The sequence below is a fragment of the Saimiri boliviensis genome, chromosome 3 (genome assembly GCF_048565385.1).
Source record: "Saimiri boliviensis isolate mSaiBol1 chromosome 3, mSaiBol1.pri, whole genome shotgun sequence".
NCBI classification, from domain to species: domain Eukaryota; kingdom Metazoa; phylum Chordata; class Mammalia; order Primates; family Cebidae; genus Saimiri; species Saimiri boliviensis.
Window position 1 is genome coordinate 145,605,430 of NC_133451.1, and position 23,898 is coordinate 145,629,327.

Below are 23,898 nucleotides of genomic sequence, written 5' to 3' on the forward strand. Positions count from 1 at the left end.
ATAATATGCTATCATCTCCATCAAAAGCTGAAGTTTATTTCACAACCAATAAATATCTAAGATTACTACAAATTTGCTTTACAAATAGTAGCCAACACAATTCCAAAACATTAACCGAAGGATGTCTCGAAGGGCAATTTTTTTTAAAAAATCAAGTGTGTTTAACATACATGATGGAGAGTCTTCAAATCGCGTGCAAACATTGGTTGCTTTGGAGCTCTCTGTTAATAGTTCTTCATCCTCCTCTTGCTCTGTTCTACGGTGTCGGTAACTGTTAAGTTGAAAATAAAATCACCTAATTTAAGTTTTGGCTTTAATTATCAGTTATTATTTCAACATAATAGTCAAGCAGCTAACCAAGATTCCACAAAATTAAAATTTTTAACAAGCATCAACCAGTAACAGTAGCAAATATGAAAAAAACGGCCAGGCATGGTAGCTCTTGCCTGTAATCCCGGCACTTCGGGAGGCTGAGGCGGGAAGATCATGAGGTCAGGAGTTCAAGACCAGCCTGAAGAAACCCCATCTTACTAAAAATACAAAAATTAACGAGGCGTGGTGGTGCGTGCCTGTAATCCCAGTTACTAGGGAGGCTGAGGCAGGAGATTCACTTGAACCCGTGAGGCAGAGGTTGCAGTGAACCAAGATCGTACCATTGCACTCCAGCCTGGGGGACAGAGCAATACTCCATCTCAAAGAAAAAAGAAAAAGTAAATTTAAATCTGAAATGTTTTAAATAATTATTTAAAATATACATTAAATTGTTATTAAAATACAGTAGTACTGTAGACTAACCAGAACCCAATAAACAGAAATATGATAGTCAAATTTCAAGAACTATGTAGTCAGAAAATCTCATTATTTGTTCTTTAAAGTATACCTTTTTAAAAATCTTTTTGCCGGGCCGGGCGCGGTGGCTCAAGCCTGTAATCCCAGCACTTTGGGAGGCTGAGGCGGGTGGATCACGAGGTCGAGAGATCGAGACCATCTTGGTCAACATGGTGAAACCCCGTCTCTACTAAAAATACAAAAAACTAGCTGGGCGTGGTGGCGCATGCCTGTAATCCCAGCTACTCAGGGGGCTGAGGTACAATAATCGCTTGAACCCCAGAGGCAGAGGTTGCAGTGACATGATATCACACCACTGCACTCCAGCCTGGGCAACATGAGACTCTCTCTGTCTCCAAAAAAAACAAAAAAGATTTTTAAAAATGTATTCCTGATACTCAAAGACAGTAGTCAGCCTCATTACTTTAGGTAAATTAGCTTCCCATTTAAGATGGTTTTAAGAGTAAAGAAATCTGTTAACTAGGACTCTTCTTCCCCAATAACACTAAATTTAATAAAACAAGACCAACAATTTGTTATGTATTTCCAACAGAATTTTTTTTCTTATAAAAAAATAAACTAGAATAAAGACAAAATAGAAAAGAATAACAGAATTGTTTCTTTTCATGACGTCATATTGTCTATCTCATAATGATATTCATTACAGTAGTTTCTAGTTTCATGATTCAAGTATCTGCAAACTTCTGATGTCTGTAACATTTTAAACACAGCTGAAGTGCAAAGTTGTCTCTTACAAAGTTTCCTAAGTATTAAGATAGTGCTTTGGTCACAATGAAAAGATATAAGATATACTGGATGAGCTAGGCACAGTGGCTCAAGCCTGTAATCCCAGCACTTTGGGAGGCCGAGGCGGGTGGATCACAAGGTCGAGAGATGGAGACCATCCTGGTCAACATGGTGAAACCCCGTCTCTACTAAAAATACAAAAAATTAGCTGGGCATGGTGGCACGTGCCTGTAATCCCAGCTACTCAGGAGGCTGAGGCAGAAGAATTGCCTGAACCTGGGAGGCGGAGGTTGCGGTGAGCCGAGATCGTGCCATTGCACTCCAGCCTGGATAACAAGAGCGAAACTCCATATTTTAAAAAAAAAAAAAAAAAAAAAAAAAAGATATACTGGATGAGTGGAATACTCCAAATAAAACATATTATGCTTACAACAATAATCCCTTCAAGATGAAGATCAAACTTCCCTCTTATAATAAACTGTGTAGTGAATTTAACCTTGTTGATATTTCTTCTTCTAGATAATCTTTTATATTTTAATTGCTAATTAGTTTTCACTTGAGAATTACACAAAGCTATTTCAGGGAGCCAAGATAGCCCTAAATCTACTATTACTAATTCAGCATCTTAGTTATCCAACCAGAACGCAAATTCTAGAGAATTCCCAAATTCAACATGTAAGAATTATTTTCAACAACCAACAAAAGATGGCATACAACTTGACACTTTAGTTTATATAAAAACAACTAAGTATGCAACAAAAATTTCAAACAAGCTGCTGTGACCTAAGTCATCACAATATCCCACACACTAGACTTTAAATAAAATACCGTCAATATATGCATGTGATGTAGGCGCCTACAGCACACCCAAGTCAGATCCAAATTCAAGTCTGGATTATTCTTACTATTTCAGTGTGATGTTAAGCCACTTAACCTCAGCATTTGTTTCCTCTCTGAGAAATGACGTGACATCTAAATTCCATATTCAACATGACTGTTACAATTCATAAACACTATAATGCTATAGAAAGTAAGGTGTTACGCACATTTTTCTTTTTTTTTTGTAGTGATGGGATCTCCCTATGTTGCCCAGGCTGCTCTCATATTCCCGGAGTCAAGCAATCCTCCCACCTTGGTCTCCCAAAATGCTAGGATTACAGGCAATAGCACTGCGCCCTAATGATTATGCATATTTTATATGCTTATTCATTTATGGCTAAAGCATGCCAAGCCAAGCAGGGCCTAATAAACAATGACACTAAAATAATTTTTTAAATTATTTAATTATCATAAAAGTGACTTTATGCCTCTACTGAATACTATCAAAAGTAAGTTTAGTTGAACTAAATTACTCACTCGCCAACTGATAGTAAGTTCTGCTTCTCATCTTTTTTTATTCGTGGGCGCCCTGGTTTCATCTTTAAAGGTGAAGTTGGAGTCTTCTGAGCAGCAGGTTGAATGAAATGTGCAAATAGTTCTGTCTGCTTTAATAAATACTCAAATCTATTTGCCCGGTCAGTTTGCTGGAAAAAAAAAAGTTAATATATATTTTATCAAAGCATCCATTAAAACTACAGAAATCAAAGCTTCAGCATGCCTCCATACAATGAATTCAGCAAAAAAAAAAAAAAAAAAGAAAGAACGAACTACAGATACATCCAATAACATGGATGAGTTTCAAAAGCACTATGCAAAGTCAAAGAAGCCAAACACAAAAGACTACATGCTGTATGATTCCACTTAAATGAAACACTAGTGATAGAAAGCAGATCAAAAGTGGCAAGGAAGTAGGAGCAAGAACTGACTGCAAAGGAGCAAGAGCAAATTTTTGGGGGATGATGGAACTACTCTACATGATGATTGTGACAGTATTTAAGTAACTGCATATATTTGCTAAAACTCATTGAATTACAAACTTAAAATTATTTTATGTCAATTAAACTTCAATGTAGTTGACTGGAACAATTTTTAAAATATTAAGAGGCATTGTGCAATACAAGTGAATTTATTCAGAAGCAGGGAAAAATGCACTGGTCATTCATTAGTTAGGCTGTGACAAGTTTTAAAAAGGTATTAGGCTTGATATTATTCCTTCCATTTGCATTTGCCAGCTGCGCCTTTGAATGTTCCCTAATACTAAGAGAATGGAAGAAATTTACTTGGACAAAAAAAATTTTAAAGCTTTGAAGACAAGTTTTCATAAAAATAATGAAATTGAGAGCCTAAAAATTTAGGCAGCCTTTATACAGAAAGAATAATAGTTTGATGAAACAAAGAAGAAGACAAGAAAAGCTCAATAAACAGGGAAACCAACTAGCCAACATCTCTGTCTATAAATGTTTAAAATGTCAGTTTTGGAATGAATAACAACAAGACATTTTACCTAGCCCAGAAGTATCCAAATGCCATAATGTTGTAAAAACTATCTATTTTTAAAAGGAACACAATCATTTTTTAAGGTCACAACAAAGTAAAAACTGAAGCCCAATTTGCTATTAGGAAGGCACATGGTTACAGTGTTTCCTTAGGTCACAAATGACCAAACGGATCTGTACAATAACAAGACTGTGAACATGCTAGAACCTAGTCATGTCCTACAGATGACAAGCCTCCATTGTTTATGTTTTTCAAGATTACAGACTGTTTTAAAGTACTGAACAAGATACATATGTGAGTACATATTTTACATAATTACATTTCTTAATTTATATATAATGAAAGAAAAGCCAAGAGCATGCAACTAGAAGATGTTAGGACTGAAAAAATACTAAATTATTCTAATTTTGTTTGGACTCAAGATAAACTGCTTGAGAAAAGGTTAAATTGAAATGTCTTGAGGGAGAAAAACTAACAGAACATAAAAGCAGAAACAAGAGTATGATTAGGAACCTGAAAGAAATCACTTATAAAATCAAATGGAGATTAAAGTGAATAGCCTTGGACTAGCTTCTTTCTCTGAGACAGGAAGAAATGATGTAGGACAGTAGAGGCTATGTTTAAAAGAGAAAGAAAATAAAGACAGGCCTGCAATTCTTTGTGGAGGAAGACTGACAATGACGGCATGCTAGAAATGGATCAGAAAGACTGATCAGAGCGGGCACATTTTAGAATGGCTAAATGAGATTGGTAGGCAATAAATACTCAACGTCCAAGGAAATAAAAACCATAAATTTATTCTGGCACCAATCAGCACTATTACTTAGTTTTCTGAAGTAGTACTCCGCATTCTGGGTTCAAGAATCAAGAGTGGATAGTGAACTTATCTATGGTTAGGAACTAGCAGATGATAAGCGGGCTTGCTTAGAAGGAAACTGTTCAGGTGAAGATCACAATGTCAAAAAAGAAAATGATGCTGGGAGACTGAAAAACCTGGAAGAAATGAGAAGAGTTCCAATAAAGGCCACTAAGAAAATAAAAAGCACTGTAGAGAAACACTGAAAAACCTCCATTTTATAGTCAGATTTGTGTCATAAATAATAATTTCCAAAAATGTTAAGAAACTTGGAAGGGGCCAGATCATAAGAAAGAAGGCAAATAAAGAAGCACAAAATAACCAATGCAGTAATAGAAAAATGCTGAACGAGGGTGATACGGAAAAGAGAATAAACTCTTAGGTAAATGTACTATTAAAAGGTATGCAGTACTGTCATGGACTTCTGAAGAGAAACTTTCATTCATTAAGGTAACACTGAAGTATGTGAAGTAAAATTGAGTACACCTGAAAAGGAACTTTCATTCATTGAGGTAACACTAAGGTATGTGAAGCAAAACCTGTGAATTCAGTTTTGGATATTCTCAAGTAAGAGGTAAGAATAGGATTTTAAAGCAAATGAAAATACTGATTACAAGCTTCTGGGCTAGAGGTTAAGTATTTGAAAGTATTTAGCTAAAGACAGCAGATGAAAACCAGTAAGAATCAAACTGTCTACGAAGAAATGTTCAAAATTTAACAGGGAAGAACAAAGGAATAAAAAAGCAAAGAGGATGTCATCAAGGGAAAAAATGTCTTATAAGGCAAGTCAAGATTTCTGAAGAATGGTCAACAATGTCAAGTACAAATCAAGAAACTAAAACTAAAACTAAGCCTCAGAATTGGCAATTAGATTCACCAGTATAGCGTTAGTGTCAGAATCTAAACTGTAAAGGGTTAAAGTAGCATTAAAATATGTAGACTGTATACAGTTCAAAGCAGTATTCACTTTAAAAAAGAGTGGTAAATATATTTTTTCCTAAGTTTGATAGCAAAAAAGATGAGACAGTTTATACATATGTAATGAATCAAATCTAAAAATGTATCATTTATAATTTATATAGTGTTATATGTATTGTGCATATTATATATGTGCATAAAATACATACCATAATTTTAGGATTTTGAAGCTATTTAAGAGATTCGAAAATATTTACTGATTTGGAAGAGAAAGTCAAAAGACAAGAAAAAAGTATGTTTTAAAAAATATGTAGTATCTGCTATATGCCAGCTATTGTTCTGCTGAAGACAGACAGATTAAGATACTGTTTCTACCTTAGAGGAGCACACTGTGTAGTGCTATTCTTATTTAATATCGTTATTTTTACTTTTAAGATTTCAACACAATTAAATGAGTTCAATCCATATAAAGCACTCAGAAAAGGGCCTGATAGAGTAAACATTCACTGTTAGCCACTGTTACTATTATTAAAACTGAATTTAGGGCCGGGCGCGGTGGCTCACGCCTGTAATCCCAGCACTTTGGGAGGCCGAGGCGGGTGGATCACGAGGTCAAGAGATCGAGACCAACCTGGTCAACATGGTGAAACCCCGTCTCTACTAAAAATACAAAAATTAGCTGGGCATGGTGGTGCGTGCCTGTAATCCCAGCTACTCAGGAGGCTGAGGCAGGAGAATTGCTTGAACCCAGGAGGCGGAGGTTGCGGTGAGCCGAGATCGCGCCATTGCACTCCAGCCTGGGTAACAAGAGCGAAACTCTGTCTCAAAAAAAAAAAAAAAAAAAAAACTGAATTTAAATTTAAAGCTCTGTGGTGGTACTGTTTAAATCAAGTCAAGTTTTGAGAGGTTTCTTAGAAGATATGGGATGTGAACTGGGACTTAAATGACTCCAGTATACTCTCATATTATTTTTGTAAAGATCTCATCTGTAATATAAAAATGCTGTAAGCAAGGAGCATATATTTTTTCTTTGTAACCAGGAGAGTACAATGCTAGCCAGGTGCAGAAGAAACATACACTGGATAAACTATTCTGGTCCTTACCTCACTTTCAAGGTTAAATTTGTAAAGGTATTGTTAACGTAAGTAGATAATGACATTATGTTAATTCATACAATACTTCCATTTGGTTTACATAGGCAAATAAGATATGGAAGTTATAGTATTCTATGTTACTTACACGTATTTCAAATGGGTATCTGTGCCCTCATTGTAGAAATTAAACAGATGTTGCTATGGTTTCACTACGTTGTAATTTAATCCCCAATGCAACAGAGTTGGGAGGTGGGGCCTAATAAAGAAGTGATTAGGAAAAACTTTCTGTCATTATCTCAGGAGGTGGTTAGTTGTCACCCGAGTGGGCTTGTTATAAAAGAAAGTTCAGCCCTGTCTTGCTCTCTTCTCTTGGCCTTCTTCCATACAATGACACTGCAAGAAAGCCCTTAGCAAATGCTGGCCTTGACATTGGACTTCCCAGCCTCCAGAACTATTAAGAAATAAATTTCCTTTCTTTATAAACTACCCAGTCTGTGGTATTGTTATAACACAAAATGAACTAAGACAGATGTTTAGTACATTTAATCACCTATCAAAAACTTTTCCTTATAGACCATTCATAAGCCTAGAACATACCATTTTTTCTTCATAAGTAGGGTCTGGTTCTTGGATTTCTTTTTGCTTTCCAGGTGATGTATCATCAAATACTTCCTGGCAGGAAGAAAAAAATTAAATGGAATTGTTCTTCAAAAATTTTAAACATACCATTATAAACCAATTTCTGCCCAAAACACATTTTAAATAATATATTCTCACCCAAATTTCCGAGAAACTTAAATCATTGTCATCAAACCTAACAGAAAAACTGATAAAATGAAATTAAACACCATGGGGATAATAACCTAGTTAACCCATATATATATATATATATATATATATATATATACACACACACACACATATATATATACATACTGTATGGTGGCCAAGATTAGAACAAGATTATCTTCACCATACAATGTTTCTCTTTTTTATAATAACCATGAAACCAAATTAAATAGTTGTGCAAAAAAGTTCCCTTTTTATCATAAAACTGCAATATCTGCTGTGCTACTACACAAATGCAAGCAAAGAAATCAGGATTAGTCACCCTGATTTCCATCTTCTGGAATATTACAAAAAATTTATCTCGCAGCCCAAACTGAATAACTACAGTCTGATTACTAAACTAGTAATAAGCATGTTATTCTTGCAAATGCATTTATCCTGACATTCATATGTCACAAGCAACAAAAATCAGCAACTTATATACTGCCAAGTTCTGTTCATCCATTAAAGAAAAACTAGCAGAAGTATAATCTTCATTAATGATGCAAATCTTCATTAATGATGCAAATCTATGCTTGGCAATACATGCTATAATATAACTATCTGTGACTAAAAAGTTGTGGGGAAGAGACCTGGTATGGTACTGGAACAAAAGGCAAATGACCTTAAGGCAAGCCTAACTTCATTGCTAAGACCCTTGACACTTGTGTGAACTTATGTTCATCATAAATCTCTGGTCTCCGTATGTAAGTGACAAAGCCACCTACCCAGTCCAGTTTACAAAATTCCAAAATGCCATAAAATGCAACATACAAAAATAAAATGTGCTTTCCAATGGTTGTCATTATTTCTTCCATAGTTTAAAAAAAGAAAAAAAAAACAATTCCAGGCATCTTGACATCATTATCATTATTGGCAAATGGTGGTTATTTAATCAGTCTAGTCAATAGAGATGAGGATCAACACAGAAGAGTTCCACATTGCCAGAAGAGTAACTAAAAAACAAGTTGCTCCATTGATCTATCAGTATCAAGCAAAAAGAAAAAACGTAACTGAATATATAGGAAGGCTATTTCTGAGAAAATCAGCTTTTGTCACACACACAAAAAATTCATGAATGCTGTTTCTTCTGTGCTTTTAGAAAAACATCTTAGACCACACTTTCAAACTAGAAAAAAGCATTTATAGAATATTCATTTTCCAACTGCAAAACAGATTAAGCTGCATATATTAGGCATGTGTGCTGAAACTTAGTTTTTATCAGTTTTATAAGTTTCAGTGTACTGAAACCTAGTTTTTATCAGTGAATTGCAGTGATTCTGAATTTTGTTAAACAGAAAACAGACTGACAGTACATTTTAAGACACACACACACACACACACACACACACACTATAATGTGAAAAGAAAAAAATTAAAATGAGTCAATGATAAGATCGATGAAAAATAAAAAGTCCTGGTCCAATACAGGGCTGCGCAGCGGCAGTGCGAACTGTGAGTTCGCCGAGTTTCAGGAATTACTCAAGGTGATGAGGACAACCGATGACAGAATAGTACATGAATTAAACACTATGATTCCAGCAGCTTCCTCTCATGGAAAAATTGATGCCAGCCAAAACTGTAAACAACTTTATAAATCTCTGATGGCAGTTCACGGGAGTAGAGTCAGAATCATTAAAAAATTGTATAGCCCAGACCTCAGCAGTAGTAAAGAAGCTCCAAGAGAGAGAAAAGAATTTGGACGATTTAACGTTATAAAAGCAACTTAGGGAAGAACAAAGTTTGCTATGAAGATTATGGAATCGGGGAGTTCTTGTAGATGTTACAGCTCTACCTCTTCATTTTCCTTCTGAGGAAAAAGACTCAGAGATAGCGACATCCCCAAACCCAGAAGCTATCGCAATGGATGCAGTCAGAACTGAATGTTTAAGAGGAGGCACATGGTATGAGCTGGAAGGTGTTTAATGAACGCTGCCAAATTCATGTCAAGCCTCCAAAGAATGAATAAAGAGAGATATCCTTTTTTTTTTTTTTTTTTTTAAATTTTAAGGACCAGGTCGTCTCATAAGAGCTAAGCATAACAGATATCAACAGGGCGGGCTTCATAGAATGATTTCTGAGCCAACAGTCCAAGATCTTTCGTCGATTTCTGCCCCACTTAGCCAAGACCTCAAGTATAAATTATTCCAATAATTACGGAGAAATCAACTGCTATTTTTATACTGATTCTGTTAAAAAAAAAAAGTAACTATTAAAATAATTTTCTGAAAACAAAATAAAATTCCTAATATTTCTATACTAGGAAAGTAAAAACGACTATGGTATTCAATAAATTCAACTGCCAATTTTTTTTTTTTTTTTTTTTTTTTGTTAAGAACATGACAGAGCAAGACGTGAGAAAAGGCTCACTTTTAAAGGCAGACCCGAGTTTTATTACAGGTTCTACCTACAAGAACTCTATTTCCCCATCTGGCAAATGAAAATATCACTAATTTAATATGGTAGTGATAACATCTATACTCATTTATAAACTTTGATTCAGTTTTCATTTAAAATAGCAACTTCAAATCAAAATATTTTAGGCTTAAAACTACTCTGCATTCAGATCCTGATATGACATTTATTTTTCCAAAATTTGGATGGCAGACCCTTTTGAGAAACTGAGGAAAACTATAAACAACTTTTTGTAGAGAACTGGACATTTACACACAATTGCTCTGTGTCTCAGTTTTCAAACCCCTGAACCCTTGAAACAGGAATCCAAGTTAAAGAGCCCTGGTAACCCGAAAGAACGATTTCCTTAAGAGAAAAAAAAAAAAGGCAACACAACATATTTTAATTTGAAAGAAATCTTAATCACAGAAAACTACAGGACCTACCAGGAGTTCCTATGTCAATAAACCTACCCTCACCACCAAAAGTTCTTTAAAAGATTACTAACATTAATGTTACTTAACCCCAACTACCCAAATACAACTACTGCGCCAAATACCTCAATAGTAAACTACCCTACCATTTCCTTACCTTACCGTATTCTGCATCAAGACTCATCTTCGGAGCAGTATTACTTTCACTCTGTCTAAGGATAGGAAAATCCCATAAAGCTTTGGGCTCCGACTTACAACAAACTATCTCAAAACATGTCGAAGGCCAGGAACAACAAAAACTGGCAGGAGCAATTACTTTGTTCCCAGATATCGCAAAGCCTGGGAGCATATCCAAGAGATCCGCCTGGCAGCTCCCCCATCTTTCCAGCCCCCTCAGTACTGTCAGCATCCCTTGGCCAACCCAAACCCAGAAGTCTCGGCAGCGACTGGTGCTAATTTTTTTTCTTCTTAAGGCCAGAAGCTAAAGAGAGAAAAAGTGCCAGATTGAGAACCTATCAACTGCGCCTGGTTCTCTAATTCATTCATACACGGATTCATCCCCCCTACATTAGATGGGGATCCGAGACAGCTGCTGCTGCCTTGGTCGCTTCCCTCCCGATGGAACAGTGCCTGGGAGGGGCCTCCTCTCCCTTCGCAGAAGCAGCTGCGCCCCGCTTAGCCCCACTGCGCACTCGGCCATCCAGCTCTCGCCATTGTCTCGGCCCAGAACAGATACCGCCCCCGCAAGGACCCGGGAAAGAAAAAGAGGCCCAAGTCCTCGGACGCGCTTTTAAATGCCTCCTTCCCCCCGCCCGCGCATCGCGCTCCAAAGGGGTCATCTCCCCGCCCTTCCCCGAAGTTTGGTGGAAACTAAAACCCACATTCAGAGATAGGAGTGGGAATCGCGGGACTCTAAGAGGAAAAACAAAACAAAACAAAACAAAAAACGGATGGGTTCCCCTGGGCCACGGTAACCAAGAACATCTGTTCACTGAGGGTGTTTCCAACATTTGTCAAGATTCACCAAAGAGACAAATAATTTAAATGTGAGAAGCCGGAAATCCATCTCGCTCGGCCCGAGTAGGTTAACAACAAGGGAGCAAGGGTGAGGGCAGCACTCGGTATCCGCCGGGTGCGAGGCTGAGTCCGGCGCGCAGGGAAGCCCGGCTCTGCGTCCGATCGCCCGGAGCCGGGGCGGGAGCCAGCTCCTCCTCCCCGCCGCGCCCGCTCCCCACGCCGCAGGCCGCCCTCACCTCCATCTCCGCGTCCGCGGAACCCGCGCCGGCCGCAGACGCAACCGCCTGCGCCGCGACGCCCTCAGGGCCGCCTTTGTTGCTGCTGTGGCTCCCGCCGCCGGCGGCCGAGGCTGCTGGCTTTGAAGGCGCGCTCTCGGGAGGCGGGGGTGGCGGAGGCTCGGCCGCGGAGGACATGATGTTCCGTCTGCGTCACCCGCTGCTGCCAGAGGCCGGGTCCGGCGGGGATGGACGGGGAGGCCTAGGCCTGGGTGGCTACGTCGCAATAAACTGGTGGAGGAGCGAGACGCCCACCGGAGCGCTCCCCGCGCCGCGCCTCCGCGACGGGCCTGAGCCGGGATCGGGAGCCGCACACTCTTAAGACGTTCTGCTCTTCCGCGGGGCTCCGGGTTCCACCGACGCTTACCTCACGGCGGGAATCACATCGACGAGGGTGGGCGGGGCCAGACAGGTCACCGAGGTCAAGGAAGGCGGGCTGATTTACAGGGTGGGGGAGGGTTGAGGGAAGGGAAAAGGAAAACGAAAGACAGACTGACGCTGGGAAAACGCTTCACCGCCTCCTCTTCCTCTGGTAGAGACCTTCTATCTCGCCAGCATTCAGGACGGCTACCTACGCCACCGACTTTCAACCCTCGCGAGATTCCCTATTGGCTCGCTGGCTGGGTCCCGGGCGCGCATGCGCAGGCTGTCCTCCTTCCCTCCGGCCCCTCCTCCTCCGGACCTCTAGTGGTCTCGAGGGAGAAGAGTGGGCGGGACCTCGAGGGATCGCTCCGAGGCGTCGCTTTGTGCGTGGGCTTCCTGGTAGGACGCGAGCTCGGTGTTTTAGGATTCCTTAACGGCTCACGATTCTTGCTGTGTCTTCTGGGCCTGGCCGGGGTCGCAGGGGCCTGGCCGGGGTCGGCGGCACTTCATGCAAACTTGTCTTGGTGTTGCGCTGCCCATTCAAACTTGGAAGTCTGTGTCTGGCCTCAGTACGGCTGCGGTATCCGCTTGGGGGCGTGACGCCACAGCCTGGGCGACGCTGTGGTTACCCCAAGTGACGTCTCACTGTTTTGTTGTTAAAAAAAAAAAAAAAAAAGGGGGGGTCCTTTAGTGTGATTTTTTTTTTTTTTTTTTGGCCTTCTCATGTTAGCTACGTCAGTCATTTCTAAATACCCTCTTTCCTTTAGGTACAGAGTTGAACGTTACTTCTGAATTTATATGCTAAAAGTAAGCAAATAACGTGCACACTACCGCGTAAGAGAAACACAAGTAACATATGGAGAAGATAGGTGGTGCGATGTGATCTTTTCCTCAAGCATCAAACATGAAAATTAAAACGTACATTCTCCTTAAAGAAGTGTTAACAAATGCTCAGCACTAAGTACTTTGTATTTTTTTTTTTTAACTTCTTTTTTTTTCCTTTTCTTTTTTTTGGAGACGGTGTTTTTCTCTCTCACCCAGGCTGGAGTGCAGTGGCGTGATCTCGGGTCACTGCAACCTCTGCTCCCGCGTTCAAGCGATTTTCCTACCTTAGCCTCCGGAGTAACTGAGACTACAGGCGCGCCACCACACCGAGCTAATTTTTGTATTTTTAATAGAGACGGGGTTTCACCATATTGGCCAGACTGGTCTAGAACTCCTGACCTCGTGATCCGTCTGCCTGGGGCCCTCCAAAGTGCTGGGATTAAAGGCATGAGCCACTGCGCCCAGCAGCACTAATTACTTTGTATACTGCTTTAGGCAGTCTTCAATGCAGTTTAAGGGCCTTCTGCCTTCATCTCCTATGAAATGTAAATATAGTGTAGTCTATTTGATAACAAAGATGCATACTGCAGTAGATTCTCTACCCAGCACAGGGTTTTATTTAGCTTTTTTTATTCCCCATATCCAGTACTCTAAAAATGTTCGTTGAATAAAGGAGACGTTTTTCAAGAATTGAAGTTTGAGCTGACTGGTGATGTTGAATTCCAAACAGAAGAGATCCCTTTTGAATATAGATCCCGCTAACTAATGGAATGACGATTCTTTGAGGTCTGGAAAAAATGTCTTCAGTCCACTAGAAATGCTAGTTCTTAGACGAAAAGGAAATGTCTAAGGATATATGTAAAGAAAAATACCTGCAATGATGTTCATCATAGTCTTCACATGTAACCGCAAAAAGCTAGCAAGAGTAGGCTGAATCCAATATTAAAAGTTATGAGTTTAAAACTGTTATACACCCAGAAAATGAACTGTTAACCTTTAACAACTGTTAATGTTGAATAATGGTTGTGTTGTTGTTTTGTTTTGTTTTGCTTTGTGACAGAGTTTCTCTCTGTCACCCAAGCTGGAGTGCAGTGGCGCCATTTCAGCTCACTGCAATCTCCAACTCCCGGGTTCAAACGATTCTCATGACTTAGCCTCCCGAGTAGCTGAAATTACAGGCATGTACCACCACGCCCGGCTTATTTTTGTATTTTCAGTAGAGATAAGGTTTTGCTGTGTTGTCCAGGCTAGTCCCAAACTCCTGGTCTCAAGTGATCTGCCCGCCTAGGCTTCCCAAAGTGCTGGGATTACAGGCGTGAGCCACCGCACCCAGCCAAAGAATGTTAATTATAAAGTGTTAGCTGAAAAACAAATGTTTTAAAGTTCAAAAATGTGCATAAAAGTTGGAAGCATATTTACAAAAGTATTGAAAATAATTGATGTTGGTATTTCCGAATTCTTTTTTGCTTGACTGCATTTTTTTCATTTGTCCAAAATAAACTTGCCTTTTTTTTTTTGGAGACTGAATCTCGCTCTGTTGTCAGGCTGGAGTGCAAAAGCGAGATCTTGGCTCACCGCGACCTCCACCTCCTGGGTTCAAGTGATTCTCCTGCGTGAGCCTCCCAAATAGCTGGGACTGCAGGTGAGCACCACCACACCCAGCTAATTCTTGTATTTTTAGTACAGATGGGGTTTCACCATGTTAGCCAGGATGGTCTCAATCTCTTGACCTTGTGGTCTGCCCACCTCGGCCTTCCAAAGTGCTGGGAGCCACGGCAACCGGCCTTTTTGTTTTTTAGACAGTGGCTTGCTCTGTCGCCTAGGCTGCAGTCTGGTGTCACAATCATTACTCACTGCAGCCTCCACATCTTGGGGCCCAGCAATTTTCCCACCTCAGTCTCCCAAGTAGCTGGGACTACAGGTGCATGCCATCATACCCAGCTAATTTTTCTATTTTTTGTGTGTAGACAGGGATTGACATGTTGCCCAGACCGGTCCTGAACAACAATCAGGGCTCAATCTATCTACCTGCCTCAGTCTCTCAAAGTGATGGGATTACAGGTGAGAACCACTGTGCCAGGCCGCTGAATTTTCATATTATTGCATTAAGAAAACTTTTTTTAAATTTTCAGCTTTATTGAGGTATAATGGACAAAAATTGCATCTATTTAAGGCATACTATGTAATGTTTTGTTATATAAACACATTGTGAAATGATTACCAGAACTAAGCTAATAAGCAAATCCATCACCTCATGTATTTACTGCCTTCCAGCATGGTGAGAACATTTAAGATCTACTCTCAACAAATTTCAACTATGCAAACCGTATTGTTAACAATAGTTATTATGCCATACATTACATCTCCAGAAGTTATTGATCCCGTATAACCAAAACGTTGTATCCTTTGACCGTCATCTCCCCATTTTAAGAAAACTTAATTTTAAAAAATGTTCTTTCAACAAAAAAATTATGTGGAAGGGTAAGAAGGTAGTATCTAGGGTGGAACCTGACATATAGATACTTAAGAAATACTTGATGAATAGTTTTTTAGTATTTACATTAAATGTTTCTTCACTTTTTATAGTCTTGGGTAGAAATCTTGGATCTTGGTCTGGAAACCCTAAAGTTATACATAGGTCTATAAAAGGAAGGATCTTAAGTCTGATAACTATTTAAGGAAAGCAGTAAATAGCAAGGAAAACAAGGCACATTAATTAAATAAAAATTGTCTCCAAAATGGGGATTGTCTTTTAACCTGTGCATTTATATGTGAGTTTTTCTTAGGATCGTATGAAAGCTGTATTAGAATCACCTGGGAGGAAATTATAGAGAAAAGATGGAAACTAGAAAGAGGACACAAGATGTTTGAACTCAGTTATCTAGCATAAGGGATAGAGAAAAAGATTTTTGGCAGAGTGCAGAACAATAAAGGAAAAGCAGAGAGGAGCTACAGAAAAGACAGGATGCCTAGAAACAGCTACAGGGGCATTAGCTGTGTTCCTGAGGCAGATAGCAGTACTAATATGGTGGCCAAATCACAAAATCCTGCTAAAAGGCCAAAACTAGCAGCTAGTTGTGGAATTGATCACATGTTCTAGAATTCATGTGTTGGTAAAAGAGTAGGTTGCGGAGCAGGCAAGCCTAGATTCCAGTGCAGGCTCTGGAACTTCGTAGCTGTGTGAATGCAGACAAGTTATCTAAACTCTTTGAAATCAGTTTTCTCATCTTTTTATTATTTTATTATCCTAGCTTTATTTGAGATAATATTCTTATTATGATGTCATAAGAATTAAAGGAGACAGTACAAGGTGCTTGATACAGTGCCTGACATATAGTGAGCTCTGGGTTCAAGTGTTAGTCTTATCCTTAAGAATCTTAAATCAGGTTTAGAGTGTAGTTGGAAGAAGTGGAACCAAAGAAGGAGGAGGGTCAGGGGTGTGGTAGCAAGAAAACACCAGAAGGGATTAGAGCTTTAGCCGGTTCCCAGCAACAGACTGCTACAATGTAAAACAATGTTAGTGTTCTATCTCCAATATGTATATACACAGTTTCCACCTAGAATTTGTTAGATTTAATGTGCTAGAACGGCATGTACAGTACAGAAATACAATGGAACAAAGAGATGTTGCCAGAGGACAAAATATGCCAAAGAGCCAGAGCTCTCTCAGCATGTGTCCTTGAATGGTAACAGAAAGGAGTTAAAGTTTTCTGAAGGACAAAGTAGAAATGCAGCACCTCTCTTCCTTGCATACTTAATTTGTCAAAGCCTAAGAAAATAAAGTCTGATTACTACAAGACAATAAAACAATATTGAGTTTGTATATAAGAATGGGTATTTCCAACACCAGATACCAATGATTACACCTTGTATGTGTCTTTTTTAAAGTTCTCCCACTTAGGTCATTTGTCAATGTACAGAGATTTCAGTTAAAGAGAAACATCAACTGTGCTGTTAATAAATAGGTAAGAATATATTCCCTTCATTCCCCTCATATTTAGTCATCAAATAAATAGTGGGGGACTTTGTATCTGCTAGGCATATATGCATATATTTATGTAGTCAAAGCTGTTCAAGTTCTCTCTGCATTTCTTCCTGCTCATGAAAAAAATAATTTCTTTTTTGTTGGACTGGTTGGTTGGTCTAGGTAAAATATTTCTAGGAACTCAAATATTATGGTCCAAAGTTATATTTTAACCACCGTTCTTGAAACATTATTGAAAGAATAAACTACAATGCTTCAACTAAGAAATTAGAGATTGTTTATTTTTTATCTCATTTATTAAAAGGAACTTCAGACAAAGAAAATTAGGTGGCCTTTTGCTCAAAGTATTGACAGTAGAAAGAAGGGAAAGATATATCATTAAAACATTAGTAAAAAGAAAACAAGAGTTGCTATTATCGTTACCAGATAAAGTAGATTTCAAAGCAAAGAAAACTGTTAGACAAAGAGGGACATTATATAATGATGAGAGTGTCAACCCAGAAGACATAGCAATTTTAAATGTATATGTACCAAGTAACAGAGTTGCAAAATATGTGAAGCAAAAAGTGATAGAACTGAAATGAGAAATAACAAATCCACAATTATATGTGGAGACTACAGCATCTCTCAACAACAGATTGTACAGCCAGGCAGAAAACCAGCAAGGGTATAGAAGAACTTAACAAAAGCCAATAGGATCTAATTGATGTTTGTAGAACACTGCACAAATTTTGTTTCTTCTACAAAAGTAGTACTATACACATTCTTTTCAAGAACCCACAGAAAATATAGCAAGATAGACCATAAGCAAACCTCAACAAATTTAAAAAATTTGAAATCATGGAGAGTATGTTTTTTAACCACAATGGAATCAAACCAGAAATCAATAACAAAATGTTACCAGGGATATATTCACACTAAATGACATGCTTCTAAATAATCTGTGGGTCAAAGAGAGGTCTTGAGAAATCAGAAAGCACATTGAATAGAATAAAAACACAATATATCAAAATTTGTGGAACACAGCTAAAGCAGTCTTGGAAATTATACACTAAATACTTAAATTCAGAAAAGAGAATAGTCTCAGAGATAAGCTTTCACCTCAAAAACCTAAAAAAAAGCAGAGCAAAGATAAATCCAAAGTAAGTAAAATGAAAGAAATAATAAAAGAGCAAAAACTGGGTGCGGTGGCTCACGCCTGTAATCCCAGCACTTTGGGAGGCTGAGGTGGGCAGATCACGAAGTCAGGAGTTCAAGACCAGCCTGATCAACATGGTGAAACCCCTGCCTCTACTAAAAATACAACTATTAGCCAAGCACGGTGGCAGGAGCCTGTAATCCCAGCTACTCAGGAGGCTGAGGCAGGGGAATGGCTTGAATCTGGGAAGTGGCAGTTGTGGTGAGCTGAGATTGTGCCATTGCACTCCAGCCTGGGCAACAAGAGCAAAACTCTGTCTTCAAAAAAAAGTAAGAGCAGAGGTCAATGAAATTAAATACAGAAAATAAAAAGCAAAGAACTGTTTTTTGAAAAGATACATAAAACTGGCAAATCTCCAGGAAGTCTGACAAGAAAGGAAGAAAGGAAAAAAGAGAGGGAAAGAAGAAAGGAAGGAAGGTAGGAAGGAAGTAAGAAAGAAGACTCAAATCACTAGTATCAGGAATAAAATAGGACCTATCATTATAGACCTTTAAAACATCAAAAGAATAGTAGGGGAATACAACACATATAAATTTAACAACTTATGTAGAACACTTCCTTAAAAAATACAAGCCACTTTAACTCAAACAATATAAAAAGGATCATTTGAATAGTACTATAACTATTTAGGAAATTAAATTTACAACTTAAAAACTCCCAAAAAAGAGATCTCCAGGCACAGATGGTTTCAATGAAAAATTCTACCAAATATTTAAAGATGAATTACTACCAATTCTATGCTATCTCCTACAGATAACAGAAGAGGATGATGTACTTTGTAATTCATTATATATATATATAAAATACCAAATCAGACAGACACTACAAAAAAAAAGAAAATGACAGACTAATATTGCTGATGAATATATACATAAATCCTTAACAAAATATTATCAGATACAATTAAATTATGTGTAAAAAGAATTATGCACCCTGACCAAATCTGATGAATATTCCAGATATTCAACACTAATTCAATATTTGAGAATTATTCAATGTTGTCTGCCATATTAACAGGCTAGAGAAGAAAACTTACATAATTATATCGATTGATAAGGAAAAAGCATCTGACAAAATTCTAACACCCATTTATGACAAAAATGTCAGAAAAAAAAAGAGAGAGAGAAAGCAGAAATAGAACGGTACTTCCTCCTCTTAATAAGAAGCATCTGCAAAATACCTACAGCAAACATAGCACTTAGTGAGATTGAATTCTCTCCCCTTAAGATCTGAAACAGGGAAGGTTTACTGCTTACATCATTCCTATTCAACACAGTGCTGAAAAAGAAAAATAGAGATCACTGAAATTATCTTCAATCTAACATAAAGCTTTTGTTGAAAATAATGATTCAATTTGGCCAAATACAAATTGACATTTTTCATAATATTTAACAATAAAGTGGAAGTAATCCTAGCTTATTTGATCAATAAATCAGTATAAATTTAGGAAAAACATTCCCAACTAAAATTAGTATGGGATTGCATTATATTTAACATTGATAAATCAGAGAAGACATAGATGGTTTTATTAAAACAAAAAAATTAGTCTTGTTACCAAAAATTCACCTAAACTCTGTGAACATGGCTTCTCTACTTGTCAGTTGCAGTAAGAATACTTTTCTTTTGATTTTAGCACACTTAAAGTATTAGAAGTTTATTATTTTCTAGGAATTTTTGGAGTACGCAATCCATGTAAGTGCCTCTATTAGTCAATCAGAACAGGCCCCTTTAAGAGTTTGTAATTGAACTTACTGATAACATCCTGAAATGAAAAACATTACACACTCATGCAAGGAAAGTAAAATTCTGTCTGAATTAGAGACACATATACAGACAGAGAGCACTTAGAGTTTTAATTCTGAAATTTCACCCACTGGTCAGCTCAACAGTAAATCCAACATCACAACAACTTCCCAGTTCTGATACTAAAGAGCTTTTCTCCTTCCTGATAGGCAGTAAATTCTGAATTTATTTGAGCCCTAAATAGATAAATTGACAAACAAACCAAAAGACTAACAAATCCAACACTTTGTTGTCACTCACTCAGCAGAGACTAGATCAGGCGTCCCCAAACTTTTTACACAGGGGGCCAGTTCACTGTCCCTCAGACCGTTGGAGGGCCGCCACATACTGTGCTCCTCTCACTGACCACCAATGAAAGAGGTGCCCCTTCCTGAAGTGTGGTGGGGGGCCGGATAAATGGTCTCAGGGGGCTGCATGCGGCCCATGGGCTGTAGTTTGGGGACGCCTGGACTAGATCTTTATCAGCCACTAATTCTTTTTTTTTTTTTTTTTTTTTTAAACGGGGTTTCACCATGTTGGTCAGGCTGGTCTTGAACTCCTGACCTCAGGTGATCCACCCACCTTGGCCTCCAAAGTGCTTGGATTACAGGCGTGAGCCACCACGCCTGGCCAAATGGTCAGATAATAAAAACCAAATTGCCAATTATTGCTGCCACTAATGGGAAATAATTTATCAGCTGCAAAAGAACAAAAAACAAAACATAAAATTAGTAGAGAAGAAAACTAAAAATAGAAAAACATCATCATCAAATTTCTATTGCTGCTTTGGATTTATGTCTGGAAGCCAAGACATGCTGGGTTTAAACTACCGATGAGGTGGCACTTCTCTGGTGACAGTTTACCTAGTGATATGGTTTGGCTGTGTCCCCACCCAAATCTCCTCTTGAATTGTAATCCCCATAATCCCTGAATTTCTAGGGAGAGACCTGGTAGGAGGTGACTGGACCATGGGGGCTTTTCCCCCCATGCTGTTCTTGTGATAGCAAGTGAGTTCTCATAAGATCTGATGGTTTTACAAGGGGCTCTTCTCCCTTCACTTCTCTCTGTCTCTAGCCTGCTACCATGTAAGATGTACCTTTTCCCATTCCACCAGGATTTCCCATTTCCTGCGGCCTCCCCAGCCATGCAGAACTGTGAGTCAATTAAACCTTTCCTTTATAAATTACTCAGTCTCCAGTATTTCTTTATAGCACTGTGAAAACAGACTAATACACCTGGTCTTATTAAGTGAATCCACTGGACACGTTTGTGGAAAACTCCGTTAAAAGAAGTTTTTTGAAAAAGCAAAAGCATGATTCTCATACATATATAAAAAAGAACATTTGTTAAAGATTTTAGGTAACTCACTAATAAGGAAGTTAGTGAGGTGTTACAATCAGTTTAAAGATTAAAAAAATACAAGCAAATTTATAATGGATAAAGAAAAGTTGAAATTAATGTGCAAGTGGAGGTAAAATTATCTTCTTCCACGCTAGAGGAAGTAAGTCAGTTTACCTTCTACTGCATAGAACGACACTCACATATATACAGATAAGAATTATTTTGCACTTGTATAAGTTATTTACAATTTACAGGGTTGTAAAATAGTTTCTGCAGAGTCAGAAAACCCAAAAGTTTGTCCTCTAGAGTCAAGACAATTCAAGATTTTCTATTGAAGTGCATGTTTTCCCCATGTGCTATTATTTTAGTTTTATTGTAAATAATTCTCATTTGGATTTTTAAATAATGTCCTAATTTGTCTTTATTTTACACTAAGTGAAAGAACTGAAATTCAATCCATATGCAAGCTTGTAACCATTGCAGCATAGATTTTTGTCATTCTGCATCTCTCCAGAATAGCTTGCTTTCTCTTGGTTTTCTCTGTTTCTAAGCAAGTGCATTGTGTTTAGTCTGTTTCAACTCCAGTTGGCTTCACATTATAGTACCTCATTGATAACAGTCAGTGTTTGAATTACAAATCCCAAAGTCTGGAGATAGATTAGTTCAGTTTAGATTGGTTGCCAATCCCAGATTCATCACATGTGAATACAGATCCGGACAGTAGATGTAAACATGGTTACCTAGGCCACCTCTTGAGCAGCTACCAAGAATGGAGGCAGGCTCTCTTAGAAAGAAGAGTGGATTAGTGCAAAGCATTGACTGGCATCTCTAGCATATGTTTGTAGTCTGTTTATGTCACAGAAAAGTAAACTATCTTTAACAGAAAAATCTATTAATGTTCCCATTTAATCATTGTGAACCTTTTAATTTTCATTCATGGTTCAATGTTCATCCAAGTTCCAATTCTAAGCTCAGTTGCACTTGAAACTGAGTTATTCAGTTAAAATGTATTTGAAGTATGTTTTTGTGAGAGCTGGGGATTAATTCTGACCTTTTGAAAATTTGATTCTTAACACTTGTAGGTATATAATTATTATTCCGTAATAACTCATCATGAAAGATAATATGGATTTAGTATCTTATAAATTCAAAAAAACATTTTTTTAGTTTCTGATTCATTTCAAAGTACCTGTTCTTCACAAGTGTTGAACCTAAACTTCTCTGTATGGTAAGTGCTCCAGAAGGCACACAAAGAGGAAGCCCTGTGACTCTGTTACTGGTCAGAAGACCCACTGAGATGTGTTCTTAAGAAGAGTCCACTTTTGGTTTTGCCCCAGCAAGATAAGCCACTTCAGGGTCTTAGTGGAAAGAGGTAGAGATTTTGTAAGTCTCACATTCAGAAACAAAAGAGAGGATGTAAGTCAATGGAATTTTCCACTTACTATTTTGTAAAGAAGCAGGAATTCTAGGACAGAGACCTTGACAATAAATACTGTGTAAGACTGTAACCTTTGCAGCTTGTTCTTGCTTGTCACTTTTGTCACAGCTTGTGCTGAACATTTCAAAACTAAATTCCTTATCATTGAATTTTCTTTTTTTACAGTTCTTTCAGTAACCTGAATTTATGAATCATGATATTTGGAAGTAGACTGAATTTTCATTCTAGATTTATAGTTGAACTCAAAATGAAGTAGTAATTTATGGAGCTGCAATTTCCTTTATAAAACAAGTATATCTTATGCACTTTCATTCTAAACCAGAACCTATGGTAGAGATTGCAATACCATTTAGCTGTTTTGCATTTTATTTACATATTATGTTTGTGTCCCCACAGAAACAGACACCAAGACAGGGTTAAGCTTGCAAGATATTTACTGGGGGAACTAACTTAAGAATAAAGGGAGGAAGTATGAGTAAGGAAGGAGTGACTTGAGACAGAGAGGCAACTAATATTTGTAAAGACAAGGGAAAGATGGAGGATTGTGAAAGAAGAATTTCAGTTTATAGCAGAGCTCTGAGAAAGTTTTGGCCAGGCTGAGGGGGCATCTTTAAGCCAAACTTGCTCATTAGATGAGTAGTATGTTCCATGAGAATGTTCCTGCACTAGTACCACTGCCTGCTGGGAGTAGCCTGAAAAAAGTTGGCCCTAAGTGCAAGCACAGAGTAAGTGGGGGTAGGGATGAGAGGCTGGAGGGATGGGGAGGTAGATTCAGAGGGGCTACAGCTGGGGCTGCCATAGTACATTTAAGTGTCATAGTTTCATGGTCACCACAAGAATATACAGACATATTATAGAAAGAGAAAGAAGCATACTTTCAATAAATTCATCTCTTAAATTAAATTAACTAATTTCAGCTAATTTTACACACACACATACACACACACTACACAATCTTCAGGGTGAAAAATAAAACATATATTTATCATTGAACCCTGATTTTGGACTCACACGGTACTCAGATAAAATTTAGATGAAAGAAGATTTGTATTTTGATGATGACAGCGATGATAATGGTAACTAAAGTTTTATTAGTTGTGTGTAGTGTATCAAGTTTTTTATGTTTTGACTTAATTTACCCTCACATTAGCCCTTATGAAGGGGTAATATTTGTCCCCATTTTGCAGACAGAGAAACAG

The 23,898-nt window shown here is 38.1% G+C and overlaps 1 protein-coding gene and 1 pseudogene across 1 annotated transcript in view; one reads left to right on the forward strand and one right to left on the reverse strand.

Annotated features, from left to right (window-relative positions):
- The window catches only part of SMARCA5 (SNF2 related chromatin remodeling ATPase 5), a 39,909-nt gene extending 27,544 nt beyond the window's left edge, over window positions 1-12,365 (reverse strand). The window contains exons 1-4 of the mRNA XM_074396865.1: window positions 11,729-12,365; window positions 7,417-7,491; window positions 2,932-3,098; window positions 171-271 (exon numbers count right to left, since the gene is read on the reverse strand). Coding sequence (XP_074252966.1) covers window positions 171-271; window positions 2,932-3,098; window positions 7,417-7,491; window positions 11,729-11,905 — 520 coding nt within the window. The 5' untranslated portion in view covers window positions 11,906-12,365. The remainder of the gene's footprint in view (window positions 1-170; window positions 272-2,931; window positions 3,099-7,416; window positions 7,492-11,728) is intronic.
- LOC120367724 (protein MIX23 pseudogene) lies at window positions 9,048-9,399 on the forward strand (annotated as a pseudogene).
- Window positions 12,366-23,898: the final 11,533 nt, after the last annotated feature.